General features: G+C 48.5%; 2 protein-coding genes across 2 annotated transcripts; one reads left to right on the forward strand and one right to left on the reverse strand.

Annotated features, from left to right (window-relative positions):
- Window positions 1-2,685: 2,685 nt before the first annotated feature.
- Window positions 2,686-3,857, forward strand: LOC103627798 (auxin-induced protein 15A). The gene has a single exon (NM_001157540.2). It carries the CDS (start codon window positions 3,210-3,212, stop codon window positions 3,576-3,578), a length of 369 nt encoding a protein of 122 aa, NP_001151012.2. The 5' UTR covers window positions 2,686-3,209; the 3' UTR covers window positions 3,579-3,857.
- A 2,296-nt stretch (window positions 3,858-6,153) lies between these two features.
- On the reverse strand, window positions 6,154-9,785 carry LOC100383798 (erwinia induced protein 1). The gene is made up of 5 exons (NM_001176432.1): window positions 8,932-9,785; window positions 7,508-7,625; window positions 7,264-7,425; window positions 7,149-7,180; window positions 6,154-6,701 (listed from the first exon to the last, which is right to left on the reverse strand). The coding sequence occupies exons 1-5, from the start codon at window positions 9,620-9,622 to the stop codon at window positions 6,415-6,417; spliced, it is 1,290 nt and encodes a 429-aa protein (NP_001169903.1). The 5' UTR covers window positions 9,623-9,785; the 3' UTR covers window positions 6,154-6,414.
- Window positions 9,786-13,841: the final 4,056 nt, after the last annotated feature.

A 13,841-nucleotide genomic window follows, 5' to 3' on the forward strand; every position in this document is an offset into this window, starting at 1 on the left:
AGGCATTCGTAGCTCGGCGCCAAGATCTGTGGCGCCGAGCTACGAGGCCGCGCCGCCGCCACGTCAGAGCCAGGTAAGCCCTGGACGCAACTAGCCGTTGCGGCCACGTCACAGCTCGGCGCCATAGGCTGTGGCGCCGAGCTGTGTTAGCTCGGCGCCACGGCCTATGGCGCCGAGCAAAGGGTCCAAAACTGCATTTAAAATTTTTTTAGGTCTAAACGTGAATTTACTTCAGTTTAGTGGCTAAAATACAAAAAATTCGGAAATGCGGGCGGGGCTCGTTCGCGATGCGCTGGGGCGTGGAATCACGCAACGCGCAGCCACTTGGCCCCGCCGGGGATTATGCCGCCGGAGGTGCGGGGGCGGCCAGCTTGCCGGAGGAAAAAGGGCTCGGTGCGTGTGGCATGTCCGTCTGTGCCTCTGCCTGACTGTTCGGGCGTAGAACGGCCGGGATTTCTTGAGCGGGTTTCCTGCCTTTTCCTCAGGAGGTGGCCTCTCCTGGCCGGCCAATAAGTAGGTGTTGCGCATAACAAAACAAAACAAAAAAAGGTAATCGAATGAACGGGGAATATATATAAAAAAACAAAACGAATACGTGACTTGCAGTTACATGTGTGTGTGTTTTTAGATGGAATGGGTTCGTTCTTGGTGCATCGTCTGCTTTTTGTCCATACCCTGGAAAATGGAGGCGGTAGGAGAGGATGGATTTAGCCACGACGTGATATCCATACATTGATATCCATACATGGCGGGGAAAAAGTAGACCGCATTTCCCTTTCTCTCCTAAAAATTATTGCAGCTGTATCACATTTGTTAATCGAATCCACTGAACTGTTTTTTTTTTTTTAAAAAAAAATTAGCTGCAGGAGCGATATTAATTTTAGCGAAAGGAGCAAGCCAGAACTTTAGGAAATTTCCGTCAAGCTTGCGTAGCGCAAAAGAAGGTAGCAGTATTACGAGCACATCTATGTACAATGGTGTAGCGGTTTATGCATGGTAAGGTATACTTCCTCCGTTTCTTTTTATTTGTCGCTGGATAATACAATTTTACACCATCCAGCGGTAAATAAAAAGAAACGGAAGGAGTATTATTTATTAATTACCAAAAGCTATGAGTTCGCTAATCGCTATCACAGGAGTTTTGTTCAATCAACAAAGCCTACAAAAGGCGTGTCCTAATCTTCAGCCTATATATTAATTATTATCGTTTATGAGATCCACGCACGCGTCAACCTAGCAAACCAAGAGACAAAATAAACGACGACCAGTATAGCGTCATCCTGTGATCATCTGAGCATCAAATACCTACCTACGTCGTCTAAGGCAGTGTTTGGTTTCTTTAGTCCAAGGACTAAAGTTTAGTTAGTAGACCAAAGTTTAATCCCTAACATGTTTGGTTCTAGGGGCTAAAAATAGTAAGAATATACTAAATGACTCATAATAAGACTAAAATAGCCTTTAACATTCTCCTGCTATTAGTACAATTAAACTAAACGTGGGGTAAATGTGGAATTAATATAGTTTAGTTCCTTTTAACACATATGTGAAGGACTAAAGACTAAATCATTTTAGTCCTAGTGTTTGGGAAAAAAAAAGATTAAATGAGACTAAAAACTAGAGACTAATCTTTAGTCCCTCCAACAAAACACCCCTAAGGTTTGCGAGCCTATCGAGACCAGCACGATCATCGGTAGTATGAACGAGCAGAAGGCTCCAATATCCAAAATTACAATGCACTCATGATGACGGCATTGATATTGTGCCTCACATGGATGTTAGATGGATCGGACAACCGTTAATTAGATAAGTAGACGCACGTACCTTTTTCTAGCTAGTTACGTGTGGTATCCAAATTAGTAGAAGAGCGCGAACGATCGAGATGTATTTGTGGGTGTCATTCGTTCAATTCATCCGTGTCACTTGATGGCCTCGCTCCAAGAGTGGCCCCATGACATCATGAGAAAAAAAAGGAATAAATACGCCGTGGCCCAGCTGCATGATCGATCAAGCTGATGTTTCTTGAAATTTTTCTTCGTGTTGCTTCACACACACCGCAACTAATATAGCTGGTCCTCCGAGATATATATATTACCACGTATGACGTATGCACATGTCGGGGAGGGGGGTAGAAAGAGAGAAAATATATGCGGATCAGCAGTCTTCGCCGTGCAAATATCCGTGTAGTACTGATGTAGGAGTAGTGGAGTAGACGCACACACACTCGTAATTAAGCATGGCATGAAACAACTTGAAGAGTACACCAACCTCGTTTGATCGATCGGAAAAGGATCCAAATCCAGAGGATTACTCCAGCCTACATGCTTGGCTAGCTAGCGACCGATCCACCGTCATCGTCATCTCATCTGGTTTGCCGGGGCCCACTCGATCGCGCGGCCAGTGCAGCCTCCAGCCATCGTGGATTCGTGGGGGCAGGCAACTGGGCAAGCGCCACCAGCAGCCATCGACCGCGCGCAGCAGCCAACTGAAGCGGCTCGCACTTGTCCTGCCGGGATGTCGATTCCACCACTCTCTCCGTCCGTGGCCCACGGTCCACAGCAGGACGTCCCCCCGGACCTGCCTGCACTGCACGCACCATATCCTCGCCTCCGATCCATCCACGGCCACCCATCCGCCGCCGCCCGTCCATGTCCATTCCGAGGACCAAATAATGCCAGGGCATCGATCGATCAGGCCTGGGCCTGGGCCTGGGCGTCGTCAGTTCGCAGCTCGCGGACGGAACGGAGCTTAGTGCGATCTGTCTCACCCGGAGCTGAGGAAGGCTGCCTTTCCTTTCCTTTCCTCTCCTTTCCTTTCCGTAACACAAAGGACGTACTAGTTCGTGCACCCGCACGCACCCCGGCCAGCCACTAGGCACACTACCGCACTTTGCAGTAGCTCCCGGGTCCCGGCCCGCCCAGCAGATGGAGAGTCCCCTATAAAAACCAGCACGAGTGGCACGAAACGCCTCGCACCACACCGAGGGATAAGAAGAAAGAAAGAAAAAAAAACTAGGCATTCTGCTTGCTTGCTTGGGGCGCTCTAGTGCTCGCTTGCTGCACCTGCACCGGTCGCGCACAGCCTGGGAAGAGGCGAGCTGAGGTCTGAGGAAGCCGAGAAGCCGGGCTCAGCGTGCGTACAGGGACAGAGACGGCAAGCCGGAGCATCGATCCGTTGGTGCAAGCAGGACCGGAGGATCACCACTCAGAGCCATGCTGCAGCACGGCGAGGAGAAGAAGGGGAAGGTGAAGAAGGGGTGGCTGGCGGTGCGCGTCGGGGCGGCGGAGGGCGACGGCTCCCAGCAGCGCTTCGTCATCCCCATCGCGTACCTGTACCACCCGCAGTTCCGGCGCCTGCTGGAGGCCGCGCGCGACGCCTACGGCTACGACTACTCCGCGGGGCCGCTGCGCCTGCCCTGCTCCGCCGACGAGTTCCTCCGCCTGCGCGCGCTCGTCGAGCGGGAGGCGCAGGCGCCCTCGTCGTCGTCCTCGCACCACCACCGCGTCCACGCCGGCGGGGGGTCCCACGGCGGCCACTACTCCCTCTCCTCCCCGTGCACCCGCGCAAGGGTCACCTCGTGATCGACCGACGACCTCGGCTTTCCTACGCGTGTGTGGTGGTGTCTGGTGGTGTGTGTAGAGCGAGGGACAGTATAGTTGTTCGTAGATTAGGTAGCTATCTAGCTAGCCCTGCAGGGGTGCTGTGCTTGTGCTTCCTCTTCGATAGATTTCCAGTTTTGTCTCTTTGTTGTTGGCCCTTCCCTTGTACTCTTCTCTGCATGCGTTTGATCCTGCAGGCGCATGTACTATACTAATGAATTAACTAACACATGGATCGGTGTATAGTTACTAGTTACTACACATCGATCAGCTGCACTTGTTCATCAGTCATTTCAGAACTGGTCGTCGCTTCGAAATCCAGCTACCTACAGTCTCTAGAAAGATAACCGTACGATGCGTAGTATCAGCAGCACTGGAAGACTAGATAGACTACTGCTTAATTTGGCGTGGATATGAGGACCGAAACGTGTGGGGGCAGAGTTCATCGAGCAAAGAATAAACCAACGCCACGATCGATCGATCGAGAGAGAGAGAGAGAGAGGTGGAATCCAGGCACCAATCTCAAACCGGAGAGGTAGTGCTTTCAGTTCAGATATCCTTTTCCCTTTTATTATCGATTACCTGTTCTGTTCCGTCCGTCGATTATTCTCCCACGCGTTGCAGAGCTATATAGTGCTAATCATGCATGGTCTTCTGCCAGATTTGGCTCTGCGGAGCTTTAGGTCTGGTGCTCCTTGTCTTCCGTTGCCGGTTCGTGTCGTGTCGTCCTGGTCCTGGCCGAGTCAGGTGGAGGACGCCTTTCTGCCTGTACGACAATTGACACCCTAGCCTAGCTATTCCCTACCACTTCGTCACTTTTGTGCTCAACGTGTGGTTATAGACTTAGACTCCATATAGTAGGCCATCGATCGAGATAGAGTTGGGCAATACCTAGGTAGCTTGAGCCATCGAGGCTAGCTTGTGATAATCTACTACTAGCTTATATACGCTGTGTGCAACTAGTCCACCTTTGAGCAATACCCTAGGGCTCTTGTTGGTGTCACTACGCAAAATTGATTATTAGTAGTGGTACCAAAAAGAACTTGTAACTGATCTGATCCCACTGTCAAAGCACAAGTATATATAGCACGTACATGCCCGTACGTATCTCACTCGCACTGACATGGGATATCATATATTAACCCCAACGTGCACGCGTTTTTTTGAGAGTTAGTTGAGACACATCCCCCTTTTTGTCGCACTAGACAAAAACAACCACGGGACGGGATGAGGTTCTTTCGCTAGCCCAGGAATCACGTAGAGGTTGAGTGCAGGCCTCGCTCACTCTCATCTCACCCCAGCAAGGGAGCCCATTCGTCCCGGGTCGCTTGCATCGCCATGCTCTTAAGGCTTTTTTGGCTTTTGCCAAAGAGGCGGCGAGGCGATGATGGCCGCACCCGCATGCGTTTTGCTCGCCACTAGTAGCTGCGGTGGTTTGGTTTCTGATCCATGATCTTTCACTGCCGACTGGACAAAGCGATGCAGCGTAAAGTCGGAGTCGTCGTCGATCGACACACAGAGGTGACGGCACGAGCGGCCTTTTTTTAGTTGGCCCCCGGCCCCCGCTAGCTGCTGCACAAGTGGAGATCGGAGTTTGGGGACCCGGCTAGCGTGCGTGGCCCGCCAGACGCCATTGCGCAGCCAATCTTAATCTAGGAAAACGAATTTCTCTTAGTACCGTTTGTACCATTTGTGAAAAGAGAGAATGGAAGAAGAAAAAAAACCCGCGAAGAAAGGCTTCACACACACCAGCTTCAGCTTGTTGATAAGTTGTTCGTTAGCATCAGCGAATTTGGATAAGGACCATGTGTGGTGTGGCGGCATCTCGATCTCATAAACGCACTTACTAAAGCGAGTTTATACCGCTGTCTACGCGGAGCGATTCGCGCCAGCCAGTAGGCGTAACGTGCTCCGTTCCGCCAGTAGCGTTATTCTTCAGAGAAAGCGGCTCGGCGTATCTTCAGCAACCAGCACGGCGGGGCGGGCGACGCTTGGAAATCTTGGGCCACCGAGAGTCAACAGTTCCGAATTCCAATCCGGCCCAGATGCTCGCGAAAGCGAAATGCGAAGAGCGCACTTGTGAGGCCCTGTGCTGTGACCTGTGCCGAAAGGGCATCTCCCTCCTGCCCTCAGCTCTAGTCCTATGGATGCATGGAAGAAGAAAAAACAAATATGCAGATCAGCAGATCACAATGTGATGCTCTGCCCCTGCCCAAGTAGCTATATGCTCGCATGACAAACGCTAGAAATTGTGCTCAACTGAAAGCTTCCTTCTGTCCTTGCAAAAAGAAAAAAAAGAAGAAGAAGAGAGGAAAGCTTCATTCTGAGACTGAGGCTTGCTGATGCCTTTTCTCCTTCTCTTCCACCCTTTGTCTCTTCTGGATTTCTAGACCACGCCAGACATAGCAGGCAACCGAGGAATATCTTCTCCTGGAGGCTGGAGCTGCTAAAGAAGGGGTTCTAGGAAAGCTCCTATCCAGCCAGGGTCGGTCGGTCGTCCCATGTGATCAAATCAAAGAGGATAAAAAACGCAGCTCCTGGACCAGGATGCCTTGCGGAGAAGAACAATAGCTACCACTTTACTGCTTTACACATCACAATAGGGCCATATCTTTTTTTGTACAAAAGCAGCGAACACATCATCAGATACGCTGTTTAGGCGCGCAGTTTTGCCGGGGAGATTTCGCGAAACAAAGCTAGAACAACAACTCAGAGAGAGTTTGATCGAGCAATGATGTCCCTTTGGTGCTTCAAAAGCATACTACGCTGCGGGGACAGGACAAAGCTAAAGAATTCATCGCGACGTGGGTTCACTCGATCAGAGCTGCAAGTAGAAAGCTAGGCAGGAGACCAGGACGGGTAGGATTCGAAGTGGTTTACCCACCAACGGAGCTGCTGAAACGCTGCCAGCGGGGCCATTGGCCTTAGACACTTTCGGGAGCGTGAAGGGCCCTGCTTGCACCGAGGCGCCTGGCCCTGGCGAGCCTGGTTCAGGCATGACGCCACCAGCTTCCGCTGGCCCAGGCGCTGATAACGGAGGAAGGTACGTTGAGTCGTGGCTCACCGTGGTAGGTGGTTCCGTCAGTGCGGGAAACTGGCGTGGTCCTGCATGAAGAAAAACATTCAGAAGCACTGGAACGAGATGTAACACATGATCATGAGCAGAAAATATAGGGATGGGCCTTCTATGCGGTACTGCAGAGGATCTGTTTCCGAGATGAACAAACATACTTTAAGCCAATTGTTCAGCTGTAGAGGTTATGTCACAGGTATATTACTGAACAATCTGTTACATTTTACTAAAGCACTCTTTCCCAATTTTCTATATACCGACGTTTGTTATTTCAGTTTTGAGCTCACCAACCTCAACAATGCAATGCCATACATAGAAAGCAGAGGGGCTAGCTAAATTCTTGGTGCAGTCATCCAGAAAGCGTGTTTAAGTTACTTCAAGAATAGATTTCAAACGATCAGGGGATGCAAAACAGAGTGTGAATATCAAGACACAACTGCCTTGACACCCAATTCTGCAGGGACAGTAACAATAGTTACCTGGGCATCTGGCTTGGAGACCTGCGGTTAGCCTGCACAGGAAAAAAAAGGGGTAAGAAACCTTATACTAGTAGGTCGGAATAAAAAGGAAAATGTTGGGCGACACGTTGCTTACGAAGCTGTTATAGTTCCATTAACAAAACCTCCGTAGCTGCAAGCAGAGACGTTGCATCCAGCACCGGTTGGATGGGTGCTCACATTGCCAAGCATCACGTCGCTGTTAGGACATTGCATACTAGGACAGGTTCCCGACAGTGAAGTTGGCGTGCAATATAGACTGACAGAACAGGATACACAGGTTAATCCAGCAGTAAAGCTAAGAACCGGGAAGAATGAAATGTTACTGGTTTAAAGTTTACTTGAGGCTGCCAGGTCCACAGCTACACTGCACACAGTTGCTAGCGGTAAGCGCGTAAGTTCCGTTTGATACAATCAGTCCGTGGTCTGATGCGGATTTTGGAAATGTAGATGCACATGCTGAAATAAACAACCACCCATCAGAATAATTGTTAGGAACAGCTGATGTTCAGAAAATAACAAAAAAAGAGGGTCTGTGAACTGCGATGGAGGAACCAGTTCAATGCAGGTGTCGATAAGAAATATTCAAATAGACATGTACTCAATAGCTCATCGTTCACCAGAACGTGGTGCTTATGTTTTTGTACTGGGCACACTACACTGAAACTCAAAAAAAAAACTGAATAGCAAGGAACATATAAACATGTCAGCGTTCAGAACAATGGGCTAGATTTGCTAGCTTACCAACTAACCAACTTCAAAACTAAGATAAGATTTCTGTCGGTAGGGTATGACGCCTTCATTTTGGAAATGGGTAACAATCGAATTGAAGATAACTTCCACAAAATGACTCTGCTGCTTTTCTTGATTCTTACATAAATATGAAATGTGGTTTTTTTTTTAAACCTTGCTATTTGCAATGTTCAAGGACAATGTCTAATTACGACCTACTTTTTTGGATTGCTTTTAATTACAACCATGAACCATCTGAGATGGACTCTTGAACAGGTTTTGATCTGCAGCAAAATAATCGACATAATAGATACATATGGGCTACAAGTACATGACTCCATTAAAGATAGGGAGGCAAGCATCTAACACACTATTCATGCCTCAAATCAACAACTAGTAACTTGAGACCCACGTTTAGCATGCTTGTTTGCAAATGGCTCAAAAGTCAAAACTATCCGATGCAACGCACAATAACTTCATTTTCACATTTTGTCCACAGACTTGCATCGGCCTGAAAGACTGTACTACCTAACACACCAATTGTGTTTTGTTGTTTTTGAAGCACACGTTGTGTACGAGGGTATTTCCAGTAAATTAACACCGCATGCGCAGGGGCGGACCCAGCGGGTGGTCCATATGGTCCATGGCACACCCTAAGATCACATAAGTGTAGTTAGCATAGTGGTGTAAGTGCTATATTTTAAATTTGGTGGTCAAGGTTCGAGTCTTGTTGATCCTTGTTTTTTGTTTGTTTTTTATTTTTTTTTTCTTGGCACACCCTAAACATATCAGCTGGGTCCGCCACTGCATGCGCTTCCAACATCAAGTGGCGAGTGCATACTGCTGGCGCCTAGTAAACTATAGTATAGTTGAAATAAGGGTTAGTACACGCCATTATAGTTTTGTTGTTTTTGAAGCATGCTGTGAAAATGCCATTATATACGTCTGCTGAAAATGACATTATATATATAAGACGATGGAGTTGCCTATTTCACCTTACATGAATCCGTCTGGGCTTAGCATGTACTCCTACCTGGCAATGGGATGGCGAGAATGTCGCCTGGCGCGGCGACGGGACTCCCCATGGCATTGACATTCATGACATCCGTGACGGTGGTCTCGTAGCTTGCAGCGATGGCGGGCACGGTGTCCCCGACCTGCACGACGTAGGAGAGGTACACCGCGGGGAGGTTGTTGTCGGACGAGTTGAAGCAGACGCATGGCAGCGGGATGGCGAGCTTCTGGCCGGCGTCCAGCGGCGCGTCGGGGTCGGCGGAGGTGAGGCCGTTCTCGTTGCGGATCTGGTCGGAGGAGGCGAGCCCCGCGAAGACGACGTCGGAGACGGTGGCGAGCGTGTCGGCCGGGCGCGCGGCGTAGCGGACGGAGACGGACTTGCGGACGCCGTCGGCGCAGGAGCAGCGGGTGGGCACGCGCACGAAGAGGCCCATGGGCAGGATGCGGTGCGCCGCCCCTGGCGCGCCGAAGTCGAGCGCGTTGGCGGCCAGCAACGCCGCCGGGTCGACGGCGAAGAGCGCGGCCACCTCGGACACCTTCATGTCGGCGTAGAGCGTGTAGCCCAGCAGCGCCGGGCAGGAGTCGGACCCCGAGCACGGCTCGATCGTCGTCTTCGCCTCCGCGCCGCACGGCGCCACCGATACCACGGCCACCACCGCCGCCACCACCATCACAGCCGCCATCACGAAGCCACGCGACTCCGCCGCCATTCCCGAGAGATGCTAGCACTTGCGAGTGCGAGCTTGGACTGTGGAGCTCGTGACTATAGTGCTCTCCGCCTCTGGTCGAGGGAGAGACAGAGAGCCGAGAGGCGTGGTATGTAAGCTGGTGTGGGGCCATCATGCCAGCCAGACGTCGCAAAGGATGCGTCGGTGTCCGGTGAGTAATGGCGGGAGGGGAGAGGAGGCTGTTGTTTGCTTTTGGCAGCGCTGGGAATCTGTGCCAAGCGAGGGGAAGAGGGAAAGGTAGCAGAGGCCGCAGGTCTTTCCCGCGGCCACTCGTTGTCTTCGAGGATGCCCACTGACAGATAGGACCGAAAGTTTTGCTAGACCCATATGTCAGTGACTGTGCTGGTAGTGTCTCGGTGATATAGCACATTTGTTTGTTTTTTAAAAGAGGACGGACTACGGACCCACGCAACGGTCGGCGACTCGGCGACGAGCAGGCAGGCAGGCGGTGCCACAGCCGAGCCTAGCTGGTAGCCTGGCCGCCTGGGAGTGAGAGAGAACAGACGGTCAGGTTGTGGTGCTCGGCGGAAGGCAGCAGCAGCACTGGCACAGCTGATGTGAGCGGCTGGGCGGCTTGCATGGGGGTGACAGAGTGGCAGACCGGAGTCACCACGATACGGCTGGGTAGATTTTCGCTTGTGATCTTAGGAGTGGTCATTTTAAAATCGAAACCCGAATAGACCCGAGTCATCACCATCAGATTTTTTGGTTCGATTCTTATATGTGCTATATTTCAAGGTATAAGTTCGATTTCGGTTCCTAACATTTAAGCTCGAATAGACCAAATAACATGAAATATATAAAAAAACTCTTAATATATGATGATATTATTATATGATTTATAAACTTATTAACTAAAAAATTATGATATATCATCTTAACGATAGTATATATATCTCTGTATGCTATTTTTTATAGATACTTGTTGTAATAATAGTACTTCCAATTAATTATTTATTGTATATATTATAAAAAATATACTAGTCTACCTACTATTCGGTGGACCGAATAGACCGAACCGAATTTGTGGGTTTATTCAGGTTCGATTTATAAAATTATTTTAAAAATTTTAGTTCTTATTTTTCAGAACCCGAATAAACCGAACCGAACGCCTAGTGATCCCTGCGGATTTCACGTCCTTGCCCATGGTTGCCATTTTTCATTTTAACCTTTAAAAAATATTTCTAAAACAAGTATCATAGGACTTTTTTTAATAGTGTGTCGTACCCAAACACGATTAAGAGCATCTCAAAAAAAAATTAGGCAAATGACTCGTCAAACCAAATTTTGGCTTCTCAACAGCAAAATAACGCTCTAAGAGGCTAGCCATCTAACTCACCGAGCTACCCGACTCTTAATAACTCTCTCACTTGCCAAACTAGATAGATACTATGACTAACTAAACTAGATAGATAGTCAGTTGAGTGTTATGCTATATATATGTAGTGTAATCTTTATAAAATGGTAAACAAAGAAACTAATAAAGAGCAAAAAATGAATAGTCCTTTAGAGATGCTCTAAAGCATGTTTTTTTACATTCCCGAAACCACCCATCTATATAAAAAGGAAAAAAAAGATATTGTAGGCAACCTCTACTGTCACACCCGGCTTTAAGGAACAAAGTCAGGTGCATCTCATACATGCGCCAAAGAAGACAACATATATAATAACAGAGTGTATAGAGATAAATGTCATAAAACATCAGAGTATTTATTACATAGCGGAAGACTTATTACAAAATAAAAGAATAAACATAAAACGAACTAAGGATCGTTGGCGCCAATGTCAACTGAGAAACGCCACTTAGATCAGATCATACTCCTCGTCTTGTGGCTCCTCCTGAACCACCTGCTCTCCTCCTGTGGGGGGTGTGAGACAGCAAGAGTGAGCTCACATACGTTCATAGCTCAACAAGTCGTGGGGAATAATGTGGCATGAACTCACCAAAGGTGGGAGTTCATGAAGTGTAAGGCTGATCAATGGAATAGAGGCTGAAGCTGAGCATTGCTTTTAGAAGTTGGTCAAAGTTTTATTAGCAGTTACTAAGTGTAAGTAATTACCAAACCATAGTAATAATAAATAAAAGTAATAGTAAAATAATCCCAAATGCAATGATATGACAAATTAAGTTTAAGTTCCATAAATTAATCATGTGAGTGTCCGAGCCGCTCATGACCGTGAGCACGGCTAGTATACCAGTTTTACACTCTGCAGAGGTTGCGCATCTTTACCCACAAGTCGTGTTACCCATTTGCCACGGAGTTGATCAGACTCCATACACCTCTACCTAGGAAGCGAGGCAGGGTACCACTACGAGGCCTTTACAAAGTTCCACTAGCTTCAGACTACCCGCTACAGTTTATAGGAAGCTCCAGTGCAGGGTTCTTGTCTGACCGCCATCGCAGCAAAATCAACCCAAGGACCTCCCTACACTGACCACTCCCCTACTGCCCTTGCCCCTTTCGGGTAAGGTAGCCCTCCACTAGCTTTCCTAGTTAATCAGCCAAGGGCGTCCCATTAAACCCTTGTGGTAGCACTGTTTTCCCGGGTGGTTCTCCATGTTCCCATTAACATAATGATCTTATCATGAACATAAAATAATGAACAGATAATAACAAGTGAAAAAATGAGTGATAAATATCTCTATACCCAAATCCACATAAAGCAATAGCATGAACTACCCAAAACTTTAGTAGTAAAACCAGTGCCGAAACAAGGTATAGAGATAGTCAAATCTAGGGTATCCTATTGGGTCCCATCAAAATTAACCTATGCAGATCATTATGAATAATAAGAACATGAATAGGTAAAAGAAGTGATCAAGGGCACAACTTGCCTTCAACGAGCTCCTGCTCAGCAGTCTCTACCAGCTGAACCTCGGAATCCTGTGTAGCTTGCTCGTCTACTCGCATCAACACAATACACACATAGCATAACATCACATCAAACATGCAAATAGAATATACAGTAATAGACTAGACATTAAATTAAGATCACAGGAACTGGAATCATTAAATTTGGAGGTTTAGATTTTAAGTTATGGATTTTCTAAGGTTTTATGTGCTTAATACAAGATTAAGTGCTAGATAAATTTAAATGAGTCTTTTATGCCAAAACAGTGTCACTATTTGATAGAGGGTAATATTACAAAATTATAGGAACTGGGATGGACCAATTTGGAGTTCATATGGAGTTTCTATGAATTATACAAATTCTAGGTATTGTTTTTATTTTAAAAACTCATTTTCCAATTTATTTTTCTGATTTAATAACTCTCTGGATTGGGCCTCAATTTCAGGAAAGCGCAGGGGCAATGGTGCAAGACTCCACAGACTCAGTGAATAGCGCCCCCAGGACGGCGGGTTGGTTTCCTGAAAACTGAGGGGCCTAAATGCAAAACGCGCGCAGCGAAGGGGTATCGGGTGTTATGAGCCGTCCGATCGAAAATCTATGTCCTAGATTAGATCCATATCATTATAAACCGGTATCTGATCTGAGCCGCAGCTATCCGGATCAACGGTCACGATTTTAAATAACCCTGATCTAATCCGACGCACACGATACGGGATCGACGACACAGATCAACGCGGCGAAGGGGTAAGTCACGTTCTAATCTTAGCCGCTAAAATCGGGATCCACGGCCACGGTACCACCACCTTCCTTCCTCAACGTGCAGGCACAGCCGCGACCCGCACAGACGGCGGCGCCATGGCCGGAGTTGCCGTCCACGGTATAAGCACCCTAAACTCCAATGCTAATCGGTTCGACGCGTTACGGGAAGGAAAGTAAACATAAAGGCGCGGTTCATACCGGAAATGGCAGGGCAGAGACCAGAGATATCCCCACACGACGAAGCGCGAATCCACGACGGCGGCGCGCGACGCAGAGACTTTTCCCGGTGACCGGGCTGGTGAATCCACCCCGAAACGCCACGAATTCACACGGTGAAGCAAGAACGACTTGTCACCGTTCTTCTGGATGGCCGAACGTGGAGGGAGTGGTGAAACCTACGCGGCGCGACGGCGATGCCCCTAATGGTGTTCTTCTTCCCGGTGGTGGGCACGCAGAGGATCAATTAGGGCGCAGCGCAGTTGGGATTGGCGATGGGTTGCTACGGGACACCGGCGCGAGCGCATATAGGGTCCCCTCCTCCAACGGCCCGAGCGAGCTTCACGCCGAACGCGACGGCGTCCGCGCCTGA

Source organism: Zea mays, chromosome 5 (assembly GCF_902167145.1).
Source record: "Zea mays cultivar B73 chromosome 5, Zm-B73-REFERENCE-NAM-5.0, whole genome shotgun sequence".
Taxonomy (NCBI): domain Eukaryota; kingdom Viridiplantae; phylum Streptophyta; class Magnoliopsida; order Poales; family Poaceae; genus Zea; species Zea mays.